The sequence below is a fragment of the Eulemur rufifrons genome, chromosome 30 (assembly GCF_041146395.1).
Source record: "Eulemur rufifrons isolate Redbay chromosome 30, OSU_ERuf_1, whole genome shotgun sequence".
Taxonomy (NCBI): Eukaryota; Metazoa; Chordata; class Mammalia; order Primates; family Lemuridae; genus Eulemur; species Eulemur rufifrons.
The window spans coordinates 101,637,760-101,649,691 of NC_091012.1; the positions used below are offsets into that span (position 1 = coordinate 101,637,760).

Here is an 11,932-nt window from a genome sequence, read left to right on the forward strand (position 1 = left end):
AACGCTTTGTTAGTTCAACAAAGTAGGGCCCCTTCTCGGGGACATTTAAGGTTTTTGTTGGTTCAGTAAAGCAGACTCCTGTGTGACATGTGAGATTCTTATCCAGTCTATTCAAAATAATTTGGGGTTCTGGTCAGTTCTTCTAAAGGGGACTCCTGATTTTCATTGAAACAGGTCACTGCTTGGTAGCCTTCAGGAAAGGGAGCGGTTAACAGCAAAAGCTTTCTCAGCTCTGCCACTTATTAGCTGTGTGGCCAGGAGCAAGTTCCTAACCCTCACTGTGTCTCAGCTTCTTCAAGGGCATGATGATGCCTAACTCACAGTGCTATTGGGAAGACTGAATGAATTAACACAGGCAAGGCACTTAAAACAATGCCTGACAGGTAGTAATTGCTCAATACATATGTGTGGATGGAATTAATGAATTATTCTCAGTCTGTGCGTTTAGGATTCTAATCTGTCCTTTCATGCAGACTCCCCACAGAGTAATTCTCTTTCTAGTCACTTCCGTCCTTCAAAGCAGCCCCTGGGCAGCAAAGCTCTAGTCTGGTGCCCCTGGCCCACCTCCCTCATTCCCCCACACTGTTAAGATGCCCCTCCAGGAAAGAGCTGGCCTGGCAGCTCCCCCCTCCTTGACCTCTTCAGGAGGCTGAGGGGAGGACACCTTTACACTCGGTGGGGTGCCGGGTGGGAGCCGCAGGCCGACACCCTACTTCGGGAAGAGCCTGGGGAGTTCAGAGCCTGGCTTCTGTCCCCTAAGACCCCGGCCCTGCTGGAGGAAACAAGTTTCTTTGCTGAAAATTAAACATCCTCTTTGTGAGCGGCAAGAAAACAGGACGCGGGAAGCGTCCCAGGGTGAACATGGGCCCCCAATGCCTGGCACCCTCTCCTCTCTTGTGGAACAGCAGCCCAGTGGCTTGAACCCTTCCTTTCTCACACTCGCTCAGCTCTGCAGGGGAGCCACAGTCCCACAGCCCCCACAAAGCCCTGGAGCTCCGCTGAGGAAGCTCTCAGGGACTCCTTCAGGAGGCTCTGTGTCTCTGTCTATGCCTCCACCCAGAGCTCCACAAAAGCGCAGGGTGCACCACAGAAGAAAGAATGAAGGAACAAAGCAACAAAAGGGTAAAGGCAAGAAACATTTATTAAACATCAGCTGTATACCGGCCCTGTTCTAGGCCATGGGAGGCAGCAGTGAACGTGACAGAAGAGGAACCCCCACCCGATGAAGCTCCCGTGCTAAGGAATGAGGAATCAAACATTCAATTCTTTGAATATCCACCAAGCTGGTTCCCATTTCAGGGTCCCCTCTGCCTGGAATGCTCTTCCTCCAAATATTCCTAGGGTGTGCTCCCCTTCAGGTCTCAGCTCAAATGTCACCTCCTCAGAGAAGGCTTCCCTGACTCTGTTATTCTCCATACCTTTCTTCATAGCTTTTGTCACCACCTGACATGTCACATATTTATATATTTAATAGTATCTGCTTACCACAATTACTTAGTAAGTAAATGTATAGACATAATAGAGTATTTCTATTAGCATATACATTATATGTCATATGTATAAGATGATACATAGATTTTTATATATACACTATACTAAATACATAAAATATATACCATTGTATTAATATATAATTTCTGTTTATTACATGTGTTTACTATGTAATTTATGTACTAGTAAATATACATCACTATTTCTATATATTGTTAAATGGCATATATGTTTAAATAGTTTTTTTTTCCTTAGAGACAAGGTCTCACTCTGTCACCCAGGCTGGAGTGCAGTGGCATGATCATAGCTCACTGCAACCTTGAATGCCAGGGCTCAGGTGATCCTCCCGCCTCAGCCATAGGCATAGCTGGACTACAGGTGGACTCCACCACAGCCGGCTAATTTTTTTTTTTTATATTTTGTAGAGACAGGGTCTTACAATGTTGCCCAGGCTGGTCTTGAACTCATGGCCTCAAGCAGTCCTCCCACCTTGGCCTCCCAAAATGTTGGGATTACAGTGAGCCACTGCAGCCTGACATGTTTATAAACTTAATATAGTAATATATATACTCCCTTGTTTCAATTTCCTCAGATGTAAACTGGGGATAATTACAGTAACCACCTCATAAGGATTTTTTTTTGAAGAGCTGGATCTCTCCATGTTGCCCAGGCTGGGTTCGAACTCTTGGGATCAAGCAATCCTCCTGCCTCAGCCTCTGGAGTAGCTGAGACTACAGGCGGTGCACCACCATGCCCAGCTAATACTCGTATGGATGTTGTCAGGATTATGAATGAACAGAGGAAAAGATGTGCTGGAGCCAACTGTACAGGTTTGAAGGAGCTGCTTGTTCAACTTTCAGAAATGTTGTGGACTGGTGGTTAAATAGTTGTTGTTAAAAATAAAATGATATAAACTTACAATTAAATAAATCAGACATTAAAGGTAATAAATACTCAAAATTCATCACTTCCTATTTTACTGCATTTCACTATTTTCTATGTTCTTGAGGTCATTTACCCCTATTTTATCTGTATTGTTGAAAGAACATATAATGGTGTACACTGCATCTCTTTTGAACTCCCTGTTCAGTGACTACATATAGATAACTTGAAATCTGAACAGATGACAGTATGTAAACCGTGGAAATTGCCAGCTACTTGGGAGGTTGAGGCGGGAGGATCATTTGAGCCCAGAAGCTGGAGGCGGCAGTAAGCTATGATCCTGCGGTGCACTTCAGCCTGGAGGGGAGGAGGAGAGGGGAGGGGAAGGGAGAGGAGAAGGAAGGGGAGAGGGAAGGGGAGGGGACAGGAGGGGGCAGGAGAGGGGTGGAGAGGGGAGAGGAGGGGGAGGAGAGAGGAAATGTTAGAAACGAAGACTCCACTCCCCCGCCCCAAAAAAGTCAATTAACCATTGACCAGCACACCACTGAGAGCACTTAGTGCCTAGCACACGGTAAACGCTACGAAAAATGATTCCCTTGCTATATTTACGTTTGTCCACTGGGGTCGGGGTGTATAGTCTTTTACATATGTGGGTCGGAATTAAAAATCTGAAGAAAAAACAGAATTAGAAAAAGCCAGATGGTGTGCTAAGCTACACCTATTTAATCCTCCCAGGAATGCTGTGAAGTCTGCACTATTGATTATCCCCATTTTCCCCATGGGGAAACTGAGATTCTGAGATGGTAAAACTCCGGCAGCGCCATCCATTAGCGGAAGCGGGATTCGGCGTCGCAGCAGAGCAGCATCCGCGCTCGCGCACTTGATCGAGGCACTTGCCTTACTCTCACGTTTACGCCACCAGCGGTAATTTCGCTTGACGGCACAAGTGAAATGAATAGGTGCCTTCGTGCTTTTGGCATCTTGGGAAATGTAGTCCACAGGCTCAGCGACCATCATGGTCCGAGAAGGGAGGGGCGGGGAGTAAATCGGTCATGGCCTTGAAACAAAAGAACAAAGAAGCCCTTCTTGTGCGCCGCGACGTTTCAGCCACGCAGCGCGTGAGTTTCGTCGCTTTGGTCGTGCCCGTTGCATGTTGGGAACGGCAGGTCTCATGACCCGGATACGTCGACACAAAATGACGGGACACACGTGGTACGTTCCCATCAGGTCTGGGCCTCGCCGGAGCCTCAGCGTTGCAGAATGCCAAGCTTGCGGTGCAGCAGTAACCCTTAGGCGTGTATGACAGGCGTTCGGGTCAACCACGAACACAAACTGAAGCCCTACGACTTTTCATGTGTTTGGGCTCCTGCCGAGGCTCGGGCTGCTAGCGGACCACCCTCCTTCCTCCGGCTTCTCCCCATTCTGAAAACTGAGGTAGGCCCTGGAGCGCAGAGGACGTGGATACAGACTGAGACCGTGAGGCACGCCTGCACTGTCCCACCGGCGGGGGAAGGAAGGTGGTCCGTCCTCAGCGCTGCAGCTTCATAATCCAGGCGCCTGGCACCGGGTGGGTGGGCTCCAGACCCAAGGTTTGTCAGCGGAAGGGGACTAGTATGCGGGGTGGGCTCGGTGGGCAGGCATGGGGTCGCAGCTGTCCGGATATCCGCGGAGCCTCCTTGAGAAGGATCTGGTGATCCCGATGGAGCCACGGTTTTGAGGTGTTGATGAGGAGGGACGGGGCTGTGCTCAGAGGGCTGTTGTTAATGGGAAGTTGGGTGGACCATGCAAGAGTAACAGGGGTCAAGTGGAGTGTTACTGGGTAATCAGTGGGGCTAATAAGAGTGTTTTAGTCGATGTGGGGCTGTTGGGATATGTTCATTGATTAGCTGAGGAGGTGGTAGAGTGGGCATCTAGAATATAATGGGAGGTGGATGGAGGTGTGATGCCCAAGGGATTGATGGAGTTATAACACTCAATGGGTTAATGGAGAACAATGGGGGCATGGTAATTGAAAGGATAGTAGCAAGGCTATCAAGGAAATAATAGAAAAGAATGGAGGTCGATCAAGGGACTAGTGGGGGTGGTGGTGAAAGAAGAGATAATAAGAAGCTGATGGATATTGTAGTCAAAGAGTTAATGTGGGCTATGGTGGCATGACCATCTGGGAATTAATGGGGACAGAGTGAGCAAAGAAAGGGTACTAGTAAGCTGTTGGGGGTGTGATCATCCAGTGATCTATCAGTGGGGGGCACAGTTGGGCAGTGAGGGGAGAACGGGGAATTGATGTGTGATCATCAGGGAGTAACAGGAGTGTGTGTTACTGAAGGGGTTACAGGGCAGTGGAGTGGTCTGTGAGGGATCAGTTGGAGGGCTGAGTTAATGGGGGCTGATAAATCAGTAATTGAGTGTTTATGGGGAGCTAATAGGACATGATCCTCCAGGCATTAACAGGGGCCGATAAAGATATATTAATAATAATAAAGGAATTACTGGGGGCCTGATCATTTGAGGGATTAATGGGGAATGGGGTAGACAGAGAGAGATCAAGGGGGTGGGAAGTACAATGAGGTAGTATTAGGATAATGGGGATGAGAAGGGATTAGTTGGGGACTAGTAGAGCTATATGAATCTAGGGGCAATGGGGACAACTGGGGAGACGTCACTGAGATGTAAATAGGGATGAGGTGGGCAGGGAAGGGTTGATAGTGGGAGTTACAGGGTTTAATGTGTGGAATGGGATTGACAGTGATGGGAAGTGCACAGGGTCACTGATCTATGGGATAAGTGTTGGATTTGTGGGGTCTTTAGTGGAAACTGAGGTACAGGAGGAATTGGGGTCTGTGTAATGAGCGATGGAGCCTGAGAGCTCAGTGATAGGGTCCTTTGGGCCCTATAAAGTCAGTGGGGTCAGTGCCAGGGCTTCAGTTGGCTCATTTGCTGAGTAAACTGTCACATGGGTCAGATGAACTCAGTTTGGTTTGTGTGGTTCTCTCCACCCTGCAGAAGTAGGTGGTAGCCCATTCAGCTGGTTACTGATACTGGGCAGCGTCAGCTGACTGTCGGGAGATCCTTGGACAAACTGTGTGTGAGATGGGACGGACGTCGAAGGACAAGCGGGATGTCTACTACCGCCTGGCCAAGGAGAATGGCTGGCGTGCCCGCAGCGCCTTCAAGCTGCTACAACTTGATGAAGAATTCCAGCTCTTCCAAGGTCCCTAAATGGCAGACGAGTCACTGGGAAGTTGGTGGGGGGTGGGCACAGGAGACAGACAAGTGGACTGGGTCTGCAGAGCTTCCTGCGGTAGGTGGGCTGACTCAGATGGGCCTCTGGGGCAGAAAGATGGGCAGAATACCCGAGAGGAGTTGGGTACCTGGGCAGTGGAGAGATGTGGGTGCTCCCCAGAGGAAAGGGATGAACTTTGCAGGGTCCCCAGGTTGGTGAAGTAGGTGCAGCTGACCAGTATACTTTTGCTGTGTATGCCCAGGTGTGACACGGGCAGTTGACCTCTGTGCAGCCCCGGGCAGCTGGAGCCAGGTGCTAAGCCAGAAGATTGGGTAAGTGTGGGGGTCCCCGATAGGAGGTCCAGGAGGGCAGGGGCCCAGGAGTGAAAATGGGCTGACATGGGCCATGTTGTCCACAGGGGCCAGGGGTCTGGCCACGTGGTGGCTGTGGACCTGCAGGCTATGGCTCCACTACCAGGTGTGTTACAGATCCAGGGAGATATCACCCAGGTGAGAGCATGGCTGAGGGAGTTGGGGTATATCCTGGGTGAAGGCCCCCACCTGGGAGCTATAGAAAGTAGAAGGGAGACAGAGTGATAGAAACAGAGACTGAGAAAGACAGAGAGTAACAGCAGAGAAACAGAGCCAACAGGTCTTCATCGCAGAGAGGCAGCAAAAAATGATGGCACTGGGTCCCTGGAGTTGGAGCCAGGTCTTAGACAGGCAAAGTCTGAGAATTTGGCTGACCCAGGGGCTGTGGGCCAAGGCCTTGGGCAGGTGGGGTTCAAGGACAGCAGTGGGAGGCCCTGGGGCCACTCATCCTCCCTCTCTCCATAGTTGTCCACTGCCAAGGAGATCATCCAGCACTTTGAGGGCTGCCCTGCGGATCTAGTAGTGTGCGACGGGGCTCCTGATGGTAAACAGCCGCAGGGGGTGGGAGGCCAGGCGTGGGCCCCTGTGTGTGTCCTTCTCTGTATCTCCCACCTCGGTTGACTTCTTCTGCCTCTTCAGTTACTCCGTCCTCTTCCCTCCACTCCCAGCCTTCTCCACATCTGTCAGCTTCTCCCCACCTCTGTCTTCCTCCTCCACATATCCCACCCTTTGAGTTTGGTGTCTGTTGTTCGCCCTTACCTCTTCTCATCTCTCTGCAAACGTCCATTTCCACGGTAGTGTTTATTCATCGCTTCAGCCAGCCATTCAACACACATTTACTGAGCACCTGTTGTGTTGGGAAAACATCTGTGAATAAAATTCCGCCAATGTCTGACCTCATGGAGCTGATGTTCTGGTGGGAGCAAATGGAAAAGAAAATAGACGACTGAGCCAATGGCATGTTAAAAGGCGCTAGGTACCAGAGGGAAATCAGTGAGCAGGGCCGGAGGGGGGGATACCTGTTGGGATTTTAAATACAGTGGATGAGGAAGGCCTTACTGACTTGGCAGCAGAGACCTGCAGGAGGTGAGGGAGTAAGTCATGGGTATGTGTGGAGGAAGAGTGATCCAGGCGAAGTTCCAGCCCATGTGAAGGAGGGTGCTTGGTATGTGTGAGGAGCAGTGAGGAGATCAGTGGTTGGAGCAGAGTGAGGGAGAGAGTGGCAGGTGAGGTCAGAGAGGCCACAGGGGACAGGGCCTATAGGTCCTCGTGGGTCATGGTGAGGATGTTAGCTTTTTCACTGAGATGGGAGTTCAGAGAAAACCATGTGAACACAGGGGGACTGTGCCCGGCTCGGGCTGTGCCCGGACCCCTCAAGTTGCTGTGAGCTGTGTGAGGGGCAAGGAGGTGACAATGGAAGCAATAGCGGAGAGGAGAAGAGGGTCAGGTCAGGACATCTTTTGAAAGTAGATTTGCTAGTGGCTTGAATGTGGGTATGAGGAGAGGACATGGGGCAGCAGCGTCAAAGGTAACTAAGGTTTGGGGCCTGAACAACTAGAAGCATCAGATGAGATGGGGAAGCTCGTGGGAGGAGCAGGGTTGGGAAGGAAGGTCAGGAGTTGGGTTTGGGTGTGTTGAAGATACGGAGTGTGATCTGTGAACCTGGAGTTCAGAGGAGCAGTCTGGGCTGGAGGTGGGAATGATAATGATGCTTGTGCATGTGGTGGTTTTGAGAATTAAAATGAGTTCCTAAGGATTAGGAGCTCACAATGTGCATCCAGATGGCAGAGAATGATTTGCATCCAGAAACTTAGCAGTAACAGAGCCTGGGAAATGTTTGTAAGCTTCTCATCTCTCTGGTACAATAAGATGCGTAGAATTAGACGGGACCTCGTAACGCTGTTCCTCTTGTCACAGTAACTGGCCTCCATGACGTCGATGAGTATATGCAGGCCCAGCTCCTCCTAGCTGTGAGTAACCCTGGCCTCCCCTGACCTACCCTGGCCCCCTCTTGGCTGTCCCCACCTCAGCCTTAGCCATCCGTCCTGCCCACAGGCTCTGAACATTGCTACACATGTCTTGAAGCCAGGGGGCTGTTTTGTGGCCAAGGTAAGCCTTGTGGGACCTGGTGGCATGTAGAGAGAAGTCCCTGAGAGCCGCCCTCACCCCTTCATCTTTACCTCCCTACCCTGCAGATATTCCGAGGCCGGGATGTGACACTCCTCTACAGCCAGCTGCGTGTCTTCTTCCCCAGCGTGCTCTGCGCCAAGCCCAGGAGCAGCCGGAACTCCAGCATCGGTCAGTGGGTGGAGAGGCCAGGCAGGCAGAGGGGCATCTCGGGGACACAGCCTGCAGCGGGTGGAAGTGGTAGTCACCCCTCACTCCAGATTCCTCCCACAGAGGCCTTCGCTGTCTGTCGGGGTTATGACCCTCCTGAGGGCTTCACGGCGGACCTGACCAAACCCCTGCTGGACCACTCGTACGGTGAGAGCTAGAGCATGGGCCCGTCCCTGGGGAAACTCTGCTCCCCTTGTACAATTATGTCCCGAGAGGGCCGGCACCCTCAGCCCCTGGTGAGAATTCTTTCCCAAGAGGATCCTCCACCCCACCCTCTGGTGGAAATCCATCTCCTCATGGATATTTTGTCCCAGGAGGGTTCTGAGCCTTGCCCCGGTGGACACTCCACCTGCCTAAGGAAATTCTGCACTGGGAAGACTGTCAGTCCTGCCCCCAGTGGAAACTTTACCCTGTGTGGAACTTCTGCCCCTGAGAGGGTTCTTAGCCTCGCCCCTAGTAGGAATTGATGGAGAGGTGAAGAACCTGCCCTTCCGGAGACACATTTGAGGGAGGCAACACGGAATGGAATGTCAGAACAGGGGGGTTTAGAAGGGGTCATTATGCAGGGCCTCCCTGAGGAGGTGATCAGAACCAAATGACAGATTTCTGGCGGAGGCATGAGAGACTAGCTGGTGGATCTGTGGGGAGGGCTTGGCACCTTGCTGCAGCCTGCGTCGTGACTGGCCCCAGGCGTCTCAGCCTTGTCCTCAGTCTTATTTTGCCCTTTTTCTAAAACTCAGATTTCAATCAGCTAGATGGTCCCGCCCGCATCATTGTGCCTTTTGTGACCTGTGGGGACCTGAGCTCCTATGATTCGGACCAAAGTTACCCACTGGATGTGAGTGCCCGACCAACAGTTAGGTGGGGGGTGCAGGGAGGCTGTCCTGGGTTCCCGGGTCCTTGCCAACTCCTCACCTCTCACCTCTTGTGTCCCTGCAGCTAGAGGACAGCTCAGAGTACAAGTATACCCCGCCCACACAGCTCCCCATCTCGCCACCATACCGGGAGGCTTGCACGTTGGAGAAGAGGGGGCAACTGGCCAAGGAGATCTACCCCCAGGACTGCCCCATCCGTGGAGTGGACACCTTGCCCCAGCCCCTGGCCGCCCCTCAGCCCCACACCCTGCTGGCCCCTAAGGTCTGGAAACATGGCTCTGAGCTCACGTTTGACCCCTTCCCAGTTTGCCTCCCAAACCACATGGTTTCTAGGGCCAAAATTCTCTTCCCTGCCTCCCAATAGCTCTAAAAATCAATGGGTAAAACCAAGCATAATGAACAGAAAAGTTCAGCAAAATATCTGAGTCTCTTTTTTTTCCCCCCTTGGGTAGATGGAAGACAATGAAATGAATTGTTCACCTTAACTCATTAAGGTAAGTTTGCCTTTTTGTCTAAGGGTTTGTGTGCCAGGCACTGATTTCGGGTCGAGCTAGAGCAGGGAGCAAACAGGCAAGTGTCTCGGCCCTCTCAGAGCTTCCAGTTTGGGGAAGAGACAGACAAAGTCTTAGACTCATGACAAGTCCGTGAGTGTAGGAGTTTCTCCACACATACACACTGTTAGATATGTCCCAGTGATACAGGGAATGAAAAATAGAAAAAAATAAAGCAGGGTCAAGAGTACCAGGAAGTCTAGGCATGGCAGTTTGCACTTTTTAAAAGGGTTGTCATGGATGGCCTCACTGAAGTAATGTTTGAGCAAAGACCTGAAGGCGCTGAAGGTGGGAATCCGTGCGTTTATCTGGGGGGAGAGCATTTTGGGTAGAGGACACAGCGAAGTCCCAAAGGTGGAACTGTACCTGGTGTGGGAGGAAACACCAAGGGGGCCAGTTTAGTGTAGCCGAATGGGCTGAAACTGAAATGTTAGAGAACGGCCCTTTCCGACAACGGCCAAGCATGTTATTGAGACTTAAGTCTTCCATTTAAAAAGACACCTTCAAAAAAATTGAAACAGCAAATCACAGTGGGAAAAGATATTTACAATCCTTATGTGTAGTGTCTTTAATATTAAAAAGGTCCTATAGGGCTGGGCACGGTGGCTCACGCTTATAATCCTAACACTCTGGGAGGCTAAGGCGGATCGCTCAAGGTCAGGAATTTGAGACCAGCCTGAGCAAGAGTGAGACCCTGTCTCTACTAAAAAAAAGAAAGAAATGATTTGGACAGCTAAAAATCTATATAGAAAAAACTAGCCAGGCATGGTGGCGCATGCCTGTAGTCCCAGCTACTCAGGAGGCTGAGGCAGGAGGATTGCTTGAGCCCAGGAGTTTGAGGTTGCTGTGAGCTAGGCTGACGCCACGGCACTCTAGCCTGGGCAACAGAGTGAGACTCTGTCTCCAAAAAAAAGAAAAGAAAAGAAAAAGGCCCTATAAATCATAAGAAAAAACATAAGAATGGCCAATAAGCACATGAAAAGCTGTTCTCACCAGGGAAATGCAAGCTAAAACTAAAAAGATTGACAACACTAAGTATTTGGAAGGACTGCAACAGTTGGAACCATTGTACATGCTGCTAGGGGCATAAAATGGTGTAGCCACTATCAAAAATTGTCAGGCATTGTCTACTAAAGCTGCATGTATGCCAGATCCACTCCTAAGAGATGAGTACTAGAATGTTCGTAGCAGCACTATTTGTAGTACCTCCATTAAATCATGGTATATTTGCAGAGGAGAGCTACACAGCAATGAGAACGGACATCCTATAATTATACAAGATACCACCTTACAGTTACTCATTAAGCTGAACATCATGTGTTTTATGCATTTTTCTATGTGTTACAGTTCATGATAAAAGGGGGGAAGTCACAAAAATGTTAGCAGCTTAGTGAACAGTGATTATAGTAGAGAAAACTGGAACACATGTTTTTGTTTAAAACTTCTTTTTTCTTTCATCTTTTGGTTAGCTGGCATGCCAGTAAAACTCAGAAACTGCCTACTGTCAGGAAAACCAGAACGTGGGTTGATGAACTTGTTTTCAAATATCTCATCAACGGGACCTGAATGAACAAGCCCTGAGTAGGAATCTGCAACAACCAGCACGAAGACAAGGAAGGAAACACTGCAGAAGTCTGTCTGTGCTGCAATGGGAATTCTTGAATGAGGTCTTACTGCTTCTCCAAACCTCCTCAGGGATGTCCTGATTACATCTAGAGTTTCCCCTGAAAGCAGAGGTTCTTACCTGGATAGAAGTCAGGGGTATCCATAAACTTGATGGAGGAAAATGTTACATCTTTATTTTCACTAATATACTGGCAATGTAGCCTACTCCCAGTTGCAAATGTTGGCAACAAATGGCAATAGGAAAAGCAGCACCTGCAATTTTCCCACCAATACAGACCTGTTACTTTTTATGTGACATTACAGATATTGCAGGCATCTTGAAATATTGTTCACATTCATCACCACTTGGAGTGATAGCAGATCTTATAATTTGGTGTACTAATAAAATAGCCCATGTATTACTGCATCTCAGTTTTGTTTCAGTTTAATATATGGTGATAACTGCATTTCATCGTAATTGGCTCCATTGCAATCCTGTGTATTTGTGTGTGTGCGTGCATGTGTGCTTTTAAAAATATTCTGAGAAGGGGTCCATGGATTTAACCAGATACCAAAGTGTTCCCCAGAACAAATTAT

General features: G+C 49.7%; 1 protein-coding gene across 1 annotated transcript; it reads left to right on the forward strand.

The window, feature by feature from the left end:
- The first annotated feature begins 3,468 nt into the window (after positions 1-3,468).
- FTSJ1 (FtsJ RNA 2'-O-methyltransferase 1) lies at positions 3,469-11,717 on the forward strand. Its single transcript, XM_069463024.1, has 14 exons — positions 3,469-3,940; positions 5,377-5,584; positions 5,859-5,928; positions 6,015-6,105; positions 6,433-6,511; positions 7,885-7,937; positions 8,023-8,076; positions 8,163-8,265; positions 8,368-8,451; positions 8,535-8,540; positions 9,045-9,142; positions 9,244-9,441; positions 9,632-9,673; positions 11,200-11,717. Exons 2-13 carry the CDS (start codon positions 5,464-5,466, stop codon positions 9,662-9,664), a joined length of 990 nt encoding a protein of 329 aa, XP_069319125.1. The 5' UTR covers positions 3,469-3,940; positions 5,377-5,463; the 3' UTR covers positions 9,665-9,673; positions 11,200-11,717.
- Positions 11,718-11,932: the final 215 nt, after the last annotated feature.

Excerpts from the sequence above, each read along its gene's own strand:
- FTSJ1 (XM_069463024.1), top strand. The coding sequence starts at position 5,464 with ATGGGACGGACGTCGAAGGACAAGCGGGATGTCTACTACCGCCTGGCC. Across the intron at positions 5,585-5,858 it reads AGAATTCCAGCTCTTCCAAG|GTGTGACACGGGCAGTTGAC; the intron begins GTCCCTAAATGG and ends GTGTATGCCCAG. Across the intron at positions 9,143-9,243 it reads ACCAAAGTTACCCACTGGAT|CTAGAGGACAGCTCAGAGTA; the intron begins GTGAGTGCCCGA and ends GTGTCCCTGCAG.